The sequence below is a fragment of the Haliotis cracherodii genome, unplaced genomic scaffold (assembly GCF_022045235.1).
Source record: "Haliotis cracherodii isolate W230 unplaced genomic scaffold, xgHalCrac1.p SCAF_43, whole genome shotgun sequence".
Lineage (NCBI taxonomy): Eukaryota > Metazoa > Mollusca > Gastropoda > Lepetellida > Haliotidae > Haliotis > Haliotis cracherodii.
In genome coordinates, this window is record NW_027266301.1 from 606,719 (window position 1) to 625,065 (window position 18,347).

Genomic DNA, 18,347 nt, shown 5'->3' on the forward strand with positions numbered 1-18,347 from the left:
CTATCAACAACAGTGCTGGTTACAGGATCCAAATCTACACAGCTCCAAACCCCCCGCACATTCAGTTCGCTTGCCTAATGGTCAGTCAGTATTCACAGCTGAATTGGAGGCAATTCATCATGCAATCAAACTCATACCGGAACTTCCGGAAGCAAAGGCAGTCGTCCTATCAGACTCGCTAAGTGCACTTCAGGCCATCAGTGGCAGAAACTCAAACTCCAGGCCAAACACAGTCAACAATATTCTATACGAATATACAAAATTCAACCCAAGGTCCAACGAAAGCCAAACTCATACTCAAATGAAAGGAAAATTGAAATTGCTATCTCATGCCTCAGACTTGGTCACAAAAAGCACTATGACAAGGTTTGTTCATCTTGCAATCAGGCTGAAACCATTGACAACGTGTTACTAGAATGTCAAGACCATGCCCCAGCCCGGGCTAGGTTAAAACAAGAATTGCAGTTAGATCCGCTATCTGTCATAGACCTCGTAAAGCCAAGAGATGCAATAGCGAAGGCCAAACTAACTCTATTTTCTGAGAGATGGACAGCTTCTCGAACGTATATAAACACAGCAGCCAGGGACAAAAATGAAATCATATCAATAGTGTTATTCAGCAAGACGTGAAGTTACACATTTTGACTTTCACAAAACACCTGGCAACATCACTCTCATATTTTCCAGCTGGTAGCATACCTATTGTCTGCCACTTTTGCTTTTCCATTAAATACTGCCACGGTGGCATTGTCACAATGTTTCCATCTCTCAGTTATAACTCTATAATCATGCAAATGTTGTTTTACGATAACAAAGGCCAAAAAAAAAAAATTATTTCCAAATCCGTAAAGATTCTGTGGCTCGAACACACACCCCAAGCAGTGAAATGCTACAATACTCAAAAACAATGTGATACAATATAGCGTGCAGTTACTTCCCTTTACATGCACACAGCTTTACAAATGCACTCTCATTTTTTTATCGTCATGGCAGCAATTGTGTGCTTGTTCTGCCATTTGCAAATTTGGTCAATGAAATAATCAAATTTATGATAAAAAAAACTGGACATAACGATATACAAATTCAGTGGTATTTGTGTACTGCATGCTGGACAATGTTTCATAGCCAGAGAGTACGACTACATGTGTATTTGTCTCGTAAAATTAGATGGAAAGAGCAATCAGCTCTTCACACATGTTCTCCCCAATCTATGGGTGATTTTGTTTTAAAAATACTTTATGTCATGGCCAATATCATAACTGAAAAGAAATTTCGACACAGTGATAGGAAGACCAAAGACTTTGTATCTCTAATGATTCAAGATGAGTTCATGGTAAGTTGATGTCATTTGCCGATCAGTTCATACATGATATCGCTGAAAATAATGTCCACAAAATTTAATGAAATCTTGGATAAAATAGTAATATAATGGAGTACAAACACAAGTCCAGACACACAATGAACACTTATATAGCCAGATAATTTTGTTTGTTTGTTTGTTTATTTATTGTTTAACGCTACATCCAGCAATATTCCAGGTATATGACGGCGGTCTGTAAATAATCGAGTCTGGACCAGACAATCTAGTGATTGAAATCATGAACATCGAGATCGATGACATGCATCAACCAAGTCAGTGAGCCTGACCACCTGACCCTTTTACAACAAGCATAGTCGCCTTTAACGGCAAGCATGGGTTGCTGGAGACCTATTCGACCCCGGATTTTCATGGTTCATAGCCAGATACTACAAGAATAGGACTAACTTTACTAAGTATTTGTTGACAGGCTACTTCCAGTGTTGTGTGCTCATGATAAGGTCTTCGCGTTGTGAAATAAAATCGAAGTTCATTGTATGTGTGTATTATGTACACACTGGTAGTCAAAAACTGTATTCCAGTATTTTACGCATCAAGGAATAGTTATTTAGAGAGGCCCTCCCGGGTTGATTGTACACAACTGTTTATTTGGTTTCATACTAGTTTGTTTGAACAATCAAAAAACAAAAAAAGGCTTCCATCCGCACTATATTTTCACAAGACATTGCCTGAGAACCAATTCTTTTATTTTTTTAAGCCTTATTTTACAAAAATAACAAATTGACCCACTTTTCCCTTTCATTACTATCAAAAGGTAGGGTACTTCTATTTTGTGCCCTACGTTTTCGAGATATAAGCCCGTTATTATTTATTTGTTTACTATATTAAAGGTAGTATTTTAAACAAGCACTAAATACTGGTTTTTTTAAAGAGGTTTAATTCCTTTCAAAAAAGCAATAACTGTATTACTTTTGGACTCAAACATTAGTTAATAGTTATACTTGAGTTATTAGATTGAGTCTGAATAGTTCTGTTGTCCATACACCAATCCTTCTAGAGTGGCACGAGTCACCATTCGGCTTGTCCTGGAATGACACCAGTTGGTCACGAATGACTTGAGCCATTACATAATTTGTCCTTATTGTCCTTATAATTCACACAATGCTTTTAATAACTTATATATGTTTCCTGAAAATACACTCCTAATAGCTTTCAATCTTATTGCTTTCATAACACTTCAACCTTTCTATGGTGATAAACATCTGTGCAGAGTTTCTGTCAGACGAGATGCTATTTATTCTTGGAAAAAGAGAAAAACATTATTTTTGCAACATTGTCTGTAGCACTAAGTTGACTGACGATCTTGATGATCGCACATTTTCCTAAAAGGCAACCTCTTTTTAACCAATCAGAATCAAGCATTGTTCAAATCATGGTAGAATTCAGCTTCAATAGTACATTAGTTTCAGAGAAGGTATTTACAGAGCCATTTAGAACATTGAGAAACAGACATTTTCTTGCATGACTGTTTCATTATTGCTCTCCTTGAGGTTCTACTACACCAAATCAGAACCAGTTTGGACAGTGCGGTTTTCGTAGGGAGCCTTCAGTGCAGATCGAGAGATATCTGCAGGCTGTAATTGGAGGATATTCTGTAAGATTTTTATGTCTTTCAAATGTACATCCATCCAGTTATTAAAACTGACCATGTTTTTCTATATTTAATACTGTCTTTTTCAACATGATGACTTATGCTGAATGAGACCACAGCTATTTTCAAGTAGGTGACATTTGGTGCAAAACGGGGGGTGGTGTGTTTAGCTTCCGGTATTCGGAAAAGGAGCTGGCTAAGCTAGTCATTTTTATTTTTTTATTGCTGCTCTAAGGCCAAACTGTGCACACACGTACAGGTAATAGCTGTTGAATGCTTAGTTATTTAAAAAAAAATCATAACGTTACTATAGAAGTCTATGGGAAAACATTTGGTTGTGTGTAACCTGTAGGGTGTGTGCACATTTCAGTAATTCATACTTTACATGCTTTTCTGTTTATATTTCACCATGGATACACCATGGAGGCAAATTTAAAAATAACAAGTATTTGTCACAAAGTGACGAAATGTCCCCCGCCTGTATATACACCATAGTACCAAATATGAAGACAATCCAGCGATTAGTTCTTGAGATATCGCGGCAACACCATTTTCCAACTCCAAAAGCAAATTTGCCTGCTGTGACCTTGAAAATGGGGTCAAGGTCACCAAAACCAACTGGTGTCTGCGGTGTCTGTATATACACCATAGTTCCAAATATGAAGACAATCCAGCGATTAGTTCTTGAGATATCGCGACAACACCGTTTTCCAAATCCAAAAGCAGATTTGCCTGCTTTGACCTTGAAAATGGGGTCTAGGTCACCAAAACCGACTGGTGTCTGCGGAGTCTGTATATACACCATAGTTCCAAATATGAAGACAATCCAGCGATTAGTTCTTGAGATATCCCGACAACACCGTTTTCCAACTCCAAAAGCAGATTTGCCTGCTTTGACCTTGAAAATGGGGTCAAGGTCACCAAAACCGACTGGTGTCTGCGGAGTCTGTATATACACCATAGTTCAGAATATGAAGACAATCCAGCAATAAGTTCTTGAGATATCGCGGCAACACCGTTTTCCAACTCCAAAAGCAGATATGCCTGCTGTGACCTTGAAAATGGGGTCTAGGTCACCAACACCGACTGGTGTCTGCGGAGTCTGTATATACACTTTAGTACAAAATATGAAGACAATCCAGCGATTAGTTCTTGAGATATAGCGGCAACACCGTTTTCCAACTCCAAAAGCAGATATGCCTGCTGTGACCTCGAAAATGGGGTCAAGGTCACCAAAACCGACTGGTGTCTGCAGAGTCTGTATATACACCATAGTTCCAAATATGAAGACAATCCAGTGTTTAGTTCTTGAGATATCGCGGCAACAAACAGGTGGGACGTACGGACGTATGGACGGTCGTGAATACTATATCCCCCGCTTCGCTCTTTCGCGCGGCGGGGGACAATGACAGTGAAGTTGGGGACATTTTGGGTTGAATGGAGCATTTGGATGGCCTGGAAATGAATGTTGCTTCGTATTGTGGTCGAACTCAGCACGAACCCCCCAGGGTACCTCCGTCCATCAAACCCTCCTCCTGCCTTCTGAATTTGTTGAAACTGATGAATTTGACAACAAATTAGGATAAAGTCACCACTGCCACAACAATTTCTGCCTTGTGTCAATCACTTGCCAGTCAAGTTACGCGATGCCGTTATCTTGAGTATGAAGCATGTACACTTCTGACAGCAGAATATGTCACACATCCCCTTATTTATAGTAAACAATGTAGCATACAAATATATCTTTCTGTTAGGTGCTCTTGTGTGAATGAATGATTCTATTTTTCTATTAAGTTTCTTAAAACAGACTTTTTTTTCACTCATATGACTTTCAAATAATTATTTTGTCCCCTCAAGAACTGACTCCTGGCTGTTATATCCAACCTGGTTTGCCATTTGATATTGTCTGAACGCTTTTTTCAGCTTTTCGCATGCCTGATGTTGACTGGGGAGGTATATGTGCACTCATGCAGAAGAAGTAGGAGTTTCGACATCAAATTTGGCATTTGTAGAAGCTGTATCCGAAGTCCGGTGTTGGCAGTGTGTGATCGACAACCCTTGTTTTGCCTCGCTGCGCTCTATTACTTTGTAGAAGTTATGGAACTTGGACATGTAGGTACATTAAGTACATTTAAGAACCCCAGTCCCTTGAGGTTCCTCTGTTGCTCACTATCAAGTGCCATGATAAGATCACCCTCATGCACTAGACATTTCTAACAGTGCTCCCTTAATGCCCCACTGTGCAGTTTTTCAGTTTGCAAAAATGAAATAAGGGCTATACACCAGTCCCAGAACCTGCATAGATGAAAATAATATGCACTGGCTCTTTTGCAATGTAACATTATGGTTCTGAAATCATCTGTAAAGAATGTGATAGTGTTCGACAATACTGAATTATCTCCCCTGTTTAGTAAAATGCATTGTATCTTTCATTCCCCTATAAACCCATAAATTATTGGAGAGAAACACTATTTTAAGCTGGCATTGCATGAGACTGTTAATTGTGAATAAAAAGAATTACATTTATGTCAGGATAAGCTGTACATTTTCAAAATTATATGGAATTTTAACTTTGTTTCATTGAAACTGGCAAATAACTGAAATTAGCAAGTAAGGATGTTTGATGTCCTGTGAGTATTTTAAAGTCTTAACTAAATAAATCAAAAGAGTTAAGTGTAATTTCCTTCCATGTTGTGGTTTCAAAGAGCTTTCTTCTACTTGAGGGTCCATTTCCATTTCTCGTCTTTATTAGGCGGTATGGTTCACTGGTCAGTGTTTGAGATTGCTGGCAACAATGCACCCTTTTACTTCCTAATTTTCTGGTAAAGTTCATTATCCAGCCTTACATATATGATGACTTTAAAGCTGCTTAATGTGTCCCTTGCTTATTATTGGCCTGAAGTCCATGCTCTGTCCAATTGTGAGATTTTTTTCTGATTCCTTTCCATGTGTACTTATGTCACCAGCCTATATCATAGGTGATTATACTTTGACTTTGATTTTTGAAGTATATGAAAGCACAAACATTTGTGATAGCCCCTCCATAGATGATTTACCAAATGCTGACAGCCATTTGAGTGTTTAATTATATAAACAATGGATGGTGTAAGTTCGAGCAATCTCAAACAATATCAATCGCATCATGTCATGAGTGTCAAAACCATATTCCATGAATGTAGCAGACTCTGCTATGTTCTGATGATGTCAGCAAAGTAAGGCAAACAACAGACCACTTCTCAATTTTAAATATGTATTGTAACTGGTTTTGAGGTTTAAAGATTTGTTTAGTCGAAAAAATATTTTAGGGTGATATGATCTATGCAGCCTCAATCATTTATAGAAATGACCCTTGACCCCCTTCTTATATGAATTAACTCCCATGGTCAGTGCATGAAGGTAGAAACTTCTTTATTAAAACAGAAATACTCTTTGTAAAACATTGATGAAGTGTACATCCTTAAACTCTCACAACTCTTTCTGTGCATGAAAACTATGTATTCTGGTGCCATATAGACATGCTGGATAGGAACAAGTAGTGAAGTTTAATCCAATTTCCATTTTTTTTCTGAGAAGCTACATATATATACAATACATAAATCACAGATTTGACAAGTGCAAATATATTCTGATTTGTCTACAGGTTCTACAACACCAAATCAGAACCAGTTTGGACAGTGCGGTATTCGTAGGGAGCCTTCAGTGCAGATCGAGAGATATCTGCAGGCTGTGATTGGAGGATATTCTGTAAGATTTTTATGTCTTTCAAATGTACATCCATCCAGTTATTAAAACTGACCATGTTTTTCTATATTTAGTACTGTCTTTTTCAACATGATGACTTATGCTGAATGTGACCACAGCTATTTTCAAGTAGGTGACATTTGGTGCGAAACTGGGGGCGCTGTGTTTAGCTTCCGGTACTCGGAAAAGGAGCTGGCTAAGCTAGTCATTTTTTATTTTTTTATTGCTGCTCTAAGGCCAAACTGTGCACACACGTACAGGTAATAGCTGTTGAATGCTTAGTTATTTAAAAAAAAATCATAATGTTACTATAGAAGTCTATGGGAAAACATTTGGTTGTGTGTAACCTTGAACAATCAAGTACATGCATGTATCTATGTATATGTAATGCGCATAGTGCATAAACTTCAGATAAAAAACAAAATGTACTATAGGTCATGATGTCATGAAAACAAAATATGTTGTCTATCTGTCATGTACGAACTTTTATTGACCTACAGAAGTGCTTCTTTTAAATAGTAAAGATATAGTAAAGATTTTTTTCTCCAGGAGATATTATTGATATGCTATCCCTGAGATGTTTAAACACCTCCCAGTTTTGAAAACAAAACAAAGCTGTTGAAGACAATATCTAACAAAACCATAAAGTATCACCATTTTGTTTTGACATATACATATACATATACATAAAATCATAAAGTAATTGTTGTTTGAAGAAACATCGAACTTACTACCTCAGTTGGTGCTGCATCTCCATCATCGGCAACATATCCGGCATTGGCATAGGTGCCATCCCCAAACTGGCCAGGAACTGTGTTTTCATACACATCACCTGTAAGCGAAACATGCAGGTTATGTCACTGGCTGTGAACTTGTTCCATTAGGAAATTAGGTAATTATCAACCGGTGCATTCACAAATAACCCGAGTACCAGAGGTAAAACAGCTTGTCTTCAGTCAGTAACAGAAAACTGGGGTGGAGATGTGCTCTACAAGCTAATTTGTCTTCAATCGATCAAACTAAATACTTGTATATAATTCCATGAGTTTTCATTGATACTGTATATTTGAACAGATCTTATTGTGAAAATATTTCTCATCAAGTTTCAACTGATGCAAATCCTTTTTTATAAATCATTTTGAATATGTCCAAATAAAAGCATAACAGTTAAGAAATTGTCTAATAACTAGTGTATTCGTACAAGGCAATAGTGATTCAAGCATTTTTACGACTGACATAGGGAAATATCAAAGCAGCAAAGATTTCATTACACAAAAGCTTCGATCATCCAAAAACATCATTATTCGAGTTTCTACATATGAAAGTTTTCATAAGTGAATTAATACACATCTTATATTTTTGTGTAGAAACTTTAAAACTTTATGTCAGTACATCTGGAGAGACCTATTCTTAGTGGTCATATATATCTAAATTGGTGAATATCCTACCATGGAATAACAATGGGTTTTTAAAAAACAAGGACTATGAGAGTTTTGAACTTTTGCTCCCTTGCCCTGTCAGCCGATAAGCAGGATTGAGATTTGTTACAAATAAGAAACAGTTATCTTGCACACCATTCCAAGGTGAAAACTTGTCTCAGCCACTTCTGTGATGTGGCTTGCTAATGATGGCAGTCTGTTAGTTGTCAAAGTCAATCTGAGATATTTGAGGATACTTTAGAGGTAGCCTATCTTATTCTTTGATTATCAAGCCGGTTTCTGTGGCACACAACCACTGAAGACACTCACAGTCATCTAATATGTATTATCATGCATTTCTACACTTTAATTAAGGTTCTGTGTGACTTTGGTCACACAATGTTCACCAGAGTACCAGGGGTGCACCTTTGACAGATGATGTGCAAAACCACCTGCTTTTTCTCAAAATCCTTGACCCAACAATCACAATATGTATCAAAACATGAGGTAACTGTCAGTTCATAAGAACTGTCTGCTAAAAGCAGAGTTGATTGTACGATTCCGTAAACATCATGAGCATGTGTTTATGAATCACTATCAAATGTGATGATACCAGGTATTCGCGAAAATGTGAGCTGTCTTGCCCCATCGGTGGCACTCATCACAAATACATGCAAAGGCAAGTAAATTGTTCACCTGAATAAAACATGGCACAAGATAAAATAGGGAATTGCATAGGACATCAGTTTTGTCACTGATGCGTCAAATTTGGAAATGTTCTTCAGATGTAACAGTAAAACGGTTTGAAAGCTTTACTGAGACCTTGAATGTTGCAACCTTGATCAAACAACTTATGAGCAATTATTGAATATTACCTCTTCTTTGGTGTGTTTTCTTTGGCTTCAGGGGAATTTTGTCATCTGAAACAAACAGAGTCAAAGGTTTCCCATTGTTGACAATCCAACATCATACACCGATGAAGGTATTATCAAGCATTGAAAGTCCTTATCATCCTTCAGGAGGGCACTAACCAATACATAATTAGAAAAGGCATCTCCCTTACTTACCTCACCTTGATTTGATTTGCATGTCAAATATGTAAGGAACTCTACTTTAGTGGATGGTTGAAGTACCATCGTTGAAAAACAGACTGCTGCAGACTGATTGGCCTCTGAGCAGGTCTAGATAAATTCCGAATCTTACAAATAACATGTCTTATGAGTGAATAACTATCACTTGATCATGAGACATTGTAAGTACTTAAGTATCTCTTAAGTGTTTTTTTCATGTTTTTAGGCAGCACTGAATCTCACCAACGTATCTGGCTCTCTTTATTTTTCAAAACCATGTATACAATAATTTGATATAAAATACTTACCCTTTTTCTTCTTATTTTTGTTCTTCTCAGCATCTTAAAAATGAATACATGGTATGATAAAATACATACATTACAGAATGACAAAGGTACATCAGGTATATCACAACTACCGGTACTGTGAAATAATGCTTTTAGCTATCAAAGTGACAACAATGACAGGAATTATGTCCCAAATAAATCACAATGACAGGCTATTGCAGGATCACAAATATAAACCAGTTTGTCATAGACACAGAAACTTGCTTTTATTCAGTTGTATAACATATTAGTTTGAACAAGACTGTGAGAAATTACTTATTTGAATAAGAGGTATAATACCCCATAATCTGTTCAGAGGATTTTAATGAATGAATGAATTGTCTTGTACATGCTGAACTGGTGATATTCCACACTCACATTTGCCTCATGTCTGTGATTCCAAAAATATATTCTGACAAAATAATAATGACTTCCAAATCTAATTCTAATTATTGTTTTAATGTCAGAAGACCCGTGAAGATCCGGGGTAGAATGGATCTTCAGTAACCCATGCTTGCCGTAAATGGCGACTATGCTTGTTGTAAGAGGTGACTAATGGGATCGGGTGGTCAGACTCGCTGACTTGGTTGAAGTATGTCATCAATCCCAATTGCGTGGATCGATGTTCATGATTTCAATCACTGGATTGTCTGGTCCAGACTCATTTTTTTACAGACCACCGTCATATAGCTGGAATATTGCTGTGTACGGCATTAAACAACAGATAAACACACAAACAAATAAACCTTAATGTCAAATAGATTTTTCAGTTCAGTAGCCATACCACAACAACAAAAATATGCAAAAGCTAAGCAATCTACTACAATGTTAATGACTAATAGAATAAGAATAAAATAGGCTAATTGCCAGAAAGAAAATATGCGTAAAGAAGGGATTGACTTTTGGACTAATGAATTAATTTCAGTAATAGTTCTTTAAGATATACACATCACTAAGGACGATGATCATATCATGAATCGGGATTGTAATGGTATTTTCACTCTGTTTAAATCAAATGCCACAGGGGGAACCATTTTGTGTAAACAATAAAATTGAAGTGAACATACACAGAAGCAAGCAAGATCATAATGGGAACTATATTACACTGATACAAGAGTTGCAGGTGTTAGGATTACTCTAGCAACCGACAGTCAAGATGATCCAAACGAAGTTTTCGGTAACATTGATGAATTAATAACATTATGAAAAAGCCAGGTTTATTATTGTTCATTGATTCTTCAATAGTTTTGGAAAAACATTGGTCTGAGACCGACTGTGATAAAATGGGTTTAGTATTGATGCGAAATGCAACATCCCATGTAACTGAAAATGATAGAGGCTGTTGACAAGGTGACCCAGTGTCACCTTATGTTTTTCTTCTTGCTGCAGAAATGCTAGGAGCTTAAGATTAGAAACAATAACCAAATTATAGTAATAAAGCTCAAAAATGAAGAGCACAAACTAGACCAACAAGGGCTTCTTGTCTTTTGGCGAACTAACAGAAACATATCACATTTAAGGAACAATATTACAATATAATCACATGATGCTAAATTTTTAAAAATCATGGAAAATATTAAAAATAGAAAACATATTGATTCACACACAAAAGGTTCCTTTTTCAATAATCTTTTATTACTGCAACAAATCACCCAGCCTTGTGCGAAAAAGGCAAAGTAGGCTCAGTTAAAAATTTCATGGACATATGTATTTTCTCATTTCAGAACATGTACCAAAGACGTTAGATCATTAGACTTTAAGCACAGATTTATATTCTAAAAAGAACTGTTGAAAATGAAGTTAGTGATGACATTTGCTCTTTTTGTGGATCTGTATCTGAAAGTTTACTTCATGTATATTTGAAAATTAATTTTGGTTGAAAATTGGAACTATACTGAACCAAATTAAAAACTTCACATTCCTAAAATTTTAACATTTTGAACGGTTATCATTGTGGGCCCTTATTGTGTATTTAAACAGTAATGGCCACGAATTGTCTTCAGATAACACCCGTTTATGTGAAGGTGAATCAATCAAAATCATGTGCACAGCACTATAGTGGCAAAAGTGTTTTTTCACGTGCAACTGGTCACGTGGCCATAATACGTGTTTTCAGCCATACTTATTAGCAGTCATTAACAAAAAAAGAAAAACACAAGAAAACAAAAGTCTTTACGGCCATTTGTCATGCCACGCCTTTCAAATGTGCAACGTGAATGTGCCATTGGCATGTTGCAGACAGGAACGTCTGTAGCTGAAATTGCAAGGACAATGGGTTGTCGACGCACTGTTTATGATTTACAGACGCGTCTACAGCAAACGGGTACCACCGCTGATCGCCCTCGGCCACGTCGACCACGTGTGACCCCACACAGCAATTTTGACAAGGAATTTCCTTCAGAATGCGGAAGACAACGTCATGGACTGGCCGTCAAAGTCTCCCGACCTCAATACCATATAACACGTCTGGGATGCTCTTGGCAGAAGTCTGCGCACTCTCCAAAACCAACCACAGAATTTGCAAGATCTTGGCACCATTTTGCAGCAACAATGGCATCGTCTTCCCAATCATGTGTTCACAAGCATCACAAAGTCCATGCGGAGGCATTGTGTGGCAGTTGTCAACACACATGGTGGCCATACACGCTAATGGACTTACGATTTAAACTGTTGATGTTATTACCAAATACCGTAGGTGCTTGGAACAAATTATGGTTACCACCGTTAATTAAAATCCTTCTCTGATACATTTGTCCGTTGTATATCATATATGGGATTACTTTTAAAATTGTGAAGTTTTTAATTTGACTCAGTATATTATTAACTTGCACTTTACGAATAAACATAACTTGATGAAATAACTGTATAGCAAATGGCCTTGATTTCAGTTTCCAGTATTCACACTCTACAAACACCAGGTACATTGTTTTGTTTTATTAATACCAGATTGTGGTACACAAAAATCAAACAATAGTTTTCATTGTTAATTTCCATAACTCCATAACTTAAATGCCAGTATTTATAAGATGCTAATCCCCGTTGTTATTCCTCACCAACATTTCATTGTATATTGACTGTCAGCCATCCTGGGCTACCATATCACTTCCCGTTAATTACTGTTACTTATAGTAAGTCATTTATTGCCTAAAAAATTGATCATCCCCTGAGCTGTGACGGTTCATCACGCCCATATGTCCCATGTCCAGAGCAACGTCATTGTCTCTTTGTCTGTCCATTGTTATTCATTACTATATATACTACTCAAAATTTGATAAGGATCATAGATATTTTTCTTAATAAAAAAACAAAATAACTGCATAACTGGCAATATTGTGTTCAAGTGAAATCAAAAACGTCTCCAACACACTTGCACGTGCATTTCATGCCATGGGAAATGCGTTTCACATCACAGTTCATGCTTTTGCTACCATTGCACGATTTCCAATCAGGCATCAGTGTCTGATTCATTGTGAAACTTTAAACTCAATTGAGTGTTTACACTACGTTTATCTACGCAATGCCCAACGCAATCACAACATGACGTTGCCAATGCACTAAACGTCAGCCAGAGCGTTGTAAGCAGGGCCTGGTCCCGACAGCAAAATTTTGGTACAGCAGCACACCGACATGGGGGTGGTCGTCAGAGGTCGACAACCCAACGCCAAGATCATTTTGTGGCTCTTCAGGCACGACGTCATCCCTTCTGGACAGCAACCAGCCTACGTAACGACCTCCTGAACGCCTCGGGGGTGAATGTGTCCACTCAGACGATACGGAATCGTCTTCACAATGCAGGTCTCTACTCGAGAAGGGCATGTGTCCGAATCCCCCTGACTGTTCGACACCGGCGGGAGCGATTGGAATGGGCTGAAGATCATGTCACTTGGACACGGAACGATTGGGTTCCAGTTCTGTTCACCGATGAGTCCAGGTATTGTTTGGACTTTACAGACAGGAGGCAGCGGGTGTGGCGACGACAACGTGAACGTTTCCATGATGCCAACATCAGTGAACATGACCGTTATGGTGGTGGTTCCATCATGGTCTGGGGTGGAATCAACAGAGATGGAAGGACAGATCTTCATGTCCTGGAGAGAGGAACAATGACGGGGGTGAGGTACTGGGATGAGATCCTCGATGTGTACGTCAGACCCTACGCTGGTGCTGTTGGCCCTGAGTTCATCCTGATGGATGATAACGCCCGTCCTCATCGCGCCAGGGTGGTTGAGCAGTACCTTGAGCAGGAGACAATTGTCCGCATAGATTGGCCAGCGAGCTCGACGGACTTGAACCCGACTGAGCATGTCTGGAACATGCTGCAGGTTGCCCTTTCACGCCGTAGAGCACAACCCACGACTTTGGCAGAGCTCGGACATGCCCTCGTGGAAGAGTGGAACAACCTTCCCATTGGGAACATCCGGGTGCTTATTGACAGCATATCTCGACGTTGTCAGGCCGTCATTGATGCAAGGGGAGGTCATACTCGATATTGACACTTCATCGACTAAGTGTAATGAGGGACATCCCTCATAACTGTGTAATTCTTTCTCTTGTTTGCTGTTAACATTTTTTAATGAAATGCCTTTTGGTGTTTGCAGATTTCAAACATTCCATATTGATACAAGTTCATGCCGTTCATGAATTTTCATTCATAACATGATTAAACACGTTTCTGAGTCAGAGTCATGTCTTTTGTTATGTTTGTGGTAACTTACACACATATCATCTAGTGATCCTTATCAAATTTTGAGTAGTATATGTGTTATCATTACACTGTTAGTCAGCTTGGTATTCCGAGTGCTGGTGTAGGGGCGACCTTGAACAGGATGTGCAGACAATCGTGTAGGAAACGCTTGCTGCTGTCGCCATGGCTAGGAGGAAGGATGGCTTTTTGGAGTAAGCTAGTTTTAGCCATGGGCTTGTAAGGTTCCGTTAACAGTGCCAATAGTACCATAGATGTGGAGAAAGTGAAGAGCCGATCTATAACCTTCTATCGTCCCATGTCGGAATTTATTGTCCTGACGTAGATGTAGTATAAAATCTGCTACCATAGGGATTGATATAGTATTAGTTATAACCCCTTGTCCTCTTCTCCACTGGACGAACTTGTCCCATCTGTTGTCATATATAACAGAGGGTGAAAGTCTCAATGATCTTTCCCCTGCTTCTGAGGCAAGATCAGAGTATCCGGATGTCTGCATGTTCTGTGTGATAACTTCCAGGCAGTTAGATGTTGGCAAGACAGATTGTCGTGGAAATGATGGACTTGGGTTGTCATAACAGATCTCGACAGAGAGGTAACTGGATAGGTTCTTCCATTAGTAGTCTTGGGAACCATGCCCCGCTGGGCCATATTGAAGCAATCAGTATTATTATTCAATCCGTCTCCTCCACCTTATGGATGAATTTGTCGAGAGACCATGGTGGGAATGCTTAAGCAAACAGACCTGTCCAATGTATACTGCATCGATATGGTGAGCTCTTGAGTCGGGAACTGGACTGACATTAACCAGAAGTTGGTTGTTCTGGCAGGTGGCAAATAGATCCAGGTGTGGTGTGTCCCATAACTTGGTTATCCAAGCCAAGATCTTGAGATGTAAGGTCCATTCTGTTGCCACTATTCTCCTCTGGCATGAAAGGCTGACGCAAGGATGTTCAGTTTCCCTGGTATATGTCTCGCTTCCATCCGGCAATTGAAGAAGTCTGCCAAGGCAAACAATCGTGCAGTCTCCGTCATAATGGAGCATGATCTGGTTCCTCCCTGTTTCTGGATATAGGCCACTACTGTGGTGTTGTCCGTGGCTATGAGGATGACGATTGGGAAAGATGTATCTCCCATTCCAGGATGGCGTAATATATGGCCTTCATTTCCCTGCATTGATATGAAGGTTCTTGTCTCCGGCGTTCCAAGATCCCCGTACCGTCAGATCATCCATATGGGCTCCCCATCCCATTGAACTCATGGTGTTCGGGTGTCGGATAAGTCAGAGGGATGCCACTCATCACATGCTCTCTGTGAATCCACCAATACAGGTCTTGTACTAAGCTGGGAGGCAACTGTGTCTTGAACATTAGAGTGTGGGATCGTATAGAGTTGATCCATGTCTGTAGAGGAGGTAACATTAACCTTCCTCTGAAGGTCATATCCTGTAGAGACGTTAAGTGGCCTAGGAGAGACATCCACCACCTCAGAAATGTGTTGACTTGAAAGTGATTGAATCATCTTAATAGTCTTGTCGAATCGATCCTCTGGTGGGCATAGATATCACTTGTTTAGTTGGAATCTTCATCCAATGGTCTCAGACTTGGAGGGATTGACTAGGAAGCCTAGGTAGATCATAAGTTGGACCAAGAATATCATGTTCTGATGTAGTTGGGCTTTCTCTTGGTCTGCAGCCAGGAAATTGTCCAGGTATCCATGGATTCGAACTAGCTGGAGGTGGGCAAACCTGATGACTGGTAATGTAATCCTAGTAAGCAAGCAAAGGGGCTATTGATATCCCCAATGGTAAGACTTTGAACTCGTAATGTCGACCATTGATCGCTTACCGTAGATATTTCCAAGTCGATGGGTGTTTTGGGACGTGAAGATAGGCATCTTGTAAATCGAGGCTGATAAGCCAGTCACCTGTCTTCAGCGTCGACCGTAACTTCCGGAGGTAACAGGTATCTTTTGTTGAGGATCTTTAGGTCGATTATCATCCTCATTTAGGTTGTATTTTTCTTCAGGACTGGGAAGACCGGAGAATAATAATAACCCTTGGTATTGTTGGTCTCCGTAAGTCTCAGAATGGCTCGCTTCTTTATTAGCTTCCAGATGACCATATCTGCTGCTGCTAACTTGGTTCCAACTAGATGAAATCTGCATCCGACTGCTTGGGTCTTCAAGGTAGGATGTTTCTTGAAGTGCAGTTTGTACACGTGAGCCACGACGTCTAGAATCCAGCAGTCGGGCGTAACTTACTTCCTATGTTCGACTTTCGAAGAAGGCGCCCTCCAACTTGTCCCGGAGTCGGCAGTATGTTCAAAGAGGGTACGTGTAAATCTCAGTCAATGGACATAACCAGGTCAAAAGGGTCTATAATGTCAGAGAGGGTGGCAGGGATGTCAGAACCTGCGTTCGCCTCTGCCTCCAGATCTTCCATGGCTATTGAATCCTCGTTTCTTGTAATCTGGGGGGCAAAAAGATTCCTGAGATTGGTGCTTGTTGTACCAGCGACTTGGTTGGAAAGAATCCTTTCCTGAGGGGACAAACTTCTTGTTAGGAGGCTGTTTAGATGATGAAGCTTTGTGGTCCCAGGAACACCTCTGGGGATGGGAAGAGCAATGGGCTTTGGCAGCTAGGTTGATTATATTTGGAATCGTTCCGTAGTATGTTGTCTGACTTCATCTATCACATGTCCCAAATTCCCGTTGAATGTTGTGGGAGCTGATATGGGTTGGGACATTATCAACCTCTTGGTTGAGGTGAGTCTTCAAAGATAGACTGTGGGTAGATCCTGTGGGGGGTGGATAATCATAGTAGTCCGCCATGTCTACCCCATGGGGTCCGTCGTCCTCCAGTGTCCAGGATTTCGGTATGATTAGATTCCATGTGGCTTGTGATGGTCCGTGTGCAATGGTACCCGTATGGTAGTTATCTTCATGGTCGCTGGACCGGTCAGTTGAATGGTTGTTTGGACAATCCCGTGTAGTCCATGCGGCTGGCTTGGGAGCTGCCGGTTATTGGAAATCATACTGAATGCCGAGTGGCTGGTCCATGGATACCGCGCAGTGCCTGTACAGTATATTGACAGTAGGGAAAAGCCTGCTGGCTTATACCCGGCTAGTTGGATGGTAGGTACTTGGCGGCAACTAATTGTGTGTGATTGGCAGTAAAGAGGACGTCTGTTGAAAATCTGAAATTTCTTTGCATATCATATGGCTTATCAAGAATGAAAATACAAACCAAATCTTTCTTAATAACTGTCTACATAATGAATATGATGGGCATGTTCCACCATACACTAAAAAACAGTTGTTGCAAGGCTTTGCTAATTTACATAAAGCATTAATTTGGATGTTTTGCACAGGGTTCAAGTGTAATGGATACATGACCAGTGAACATAATGTGGCCTTCTTCAATGGAGAGAAACATATACCTATGTATAACACTGAACATTTTCTGTTCTGCTAGGCATTGTTTTATACACAGAAATAAAGATTGTGGTCTGTAATTTCTTGTAAACTAAGCCGGAAATAGCAACTGGTTGTACGCACATTTACTACCAATCTACCAGTGATTCGGTTGAAAAATACCCTAAAATATAACTTCAAAGAATTAACATGCAATGATTGGATGAATCATATCTGAAACTATTATTCTATCAGAAATAATATATTCCAATATCGAGTTATTATAGTTGCAGCTTTGACAAAATGTCAAAGGTCAAAAGTTGATCAAATCAAAACATGCCCAAAACATTATAAGTCTATTTAGCACATACCACATGCTCGTAGAAATGTCTCAGTAATATGCAAATATGACATGTTCAATATAGCCACAGTGGTGTGCATGCTTAACATAGATAAGAAATCTGTAGTTAGGCTTTAGAGACTCAGCTCCTTGGCTCTTGTCATGTGAATGTAGATGTGGCAAATGCAGCAATACGAGAAAAGAAAAACTTGGGTACGTGAAGGTCAGAGGTTGTTGCTTGGTGACAGAAATGACATTTCCAGGAAAGAATGCAAAGAAATGCATTTGTGAGAATGGTCCAAACAAATGTTAACTAAAACAAATGAAAACAAAATAAAATATTGCAAACTAAACATACACCAAGCATC

At 39.3% G+C, this 18,347-nt stretch overlaps 2 protein-coding genes across 2 annotated transcripts in view; both read right to left on the minus strand.

Annotated features, from left to right (window-relative positions):
* LOC139441717 (B-cell receptor CD22-like) overlaps nt 1-18,347 on the minus strand; it is a 328,007-nt gene that overhangs the window by 145,167 nt on the left and 164,493 nt on the right. The gene's annotated exons all lie outside the window — the stretch shown is intronic.
* Nucleotides 1-18,347, minus strand: part of LOC139441735 (uncharacterized protein DDB_G0286299-like) — a 79,858-nt gene that overhangs the window by 41,211 nt on the left and 20,300 nt on the right. The window contains exons 8-10 of the mRNA XM_071222526.1: nt 9,507-9,539; nt 9,004-9,048; nt 7,445-7,542 (exon numbers count right to left, since the gene is read on the minus strand). Coding sequence (XP_071078627.1) covers nt 7,445-7,542; nt 9,004-9,048; nt 9,507-9,539 — 176 coding nt within the window. The remainder of the gene's footprint in view (nt 1-7,444; nt 7,543-9,003; nt 9,049-9,506; nt 9,540-18,347) is intronic.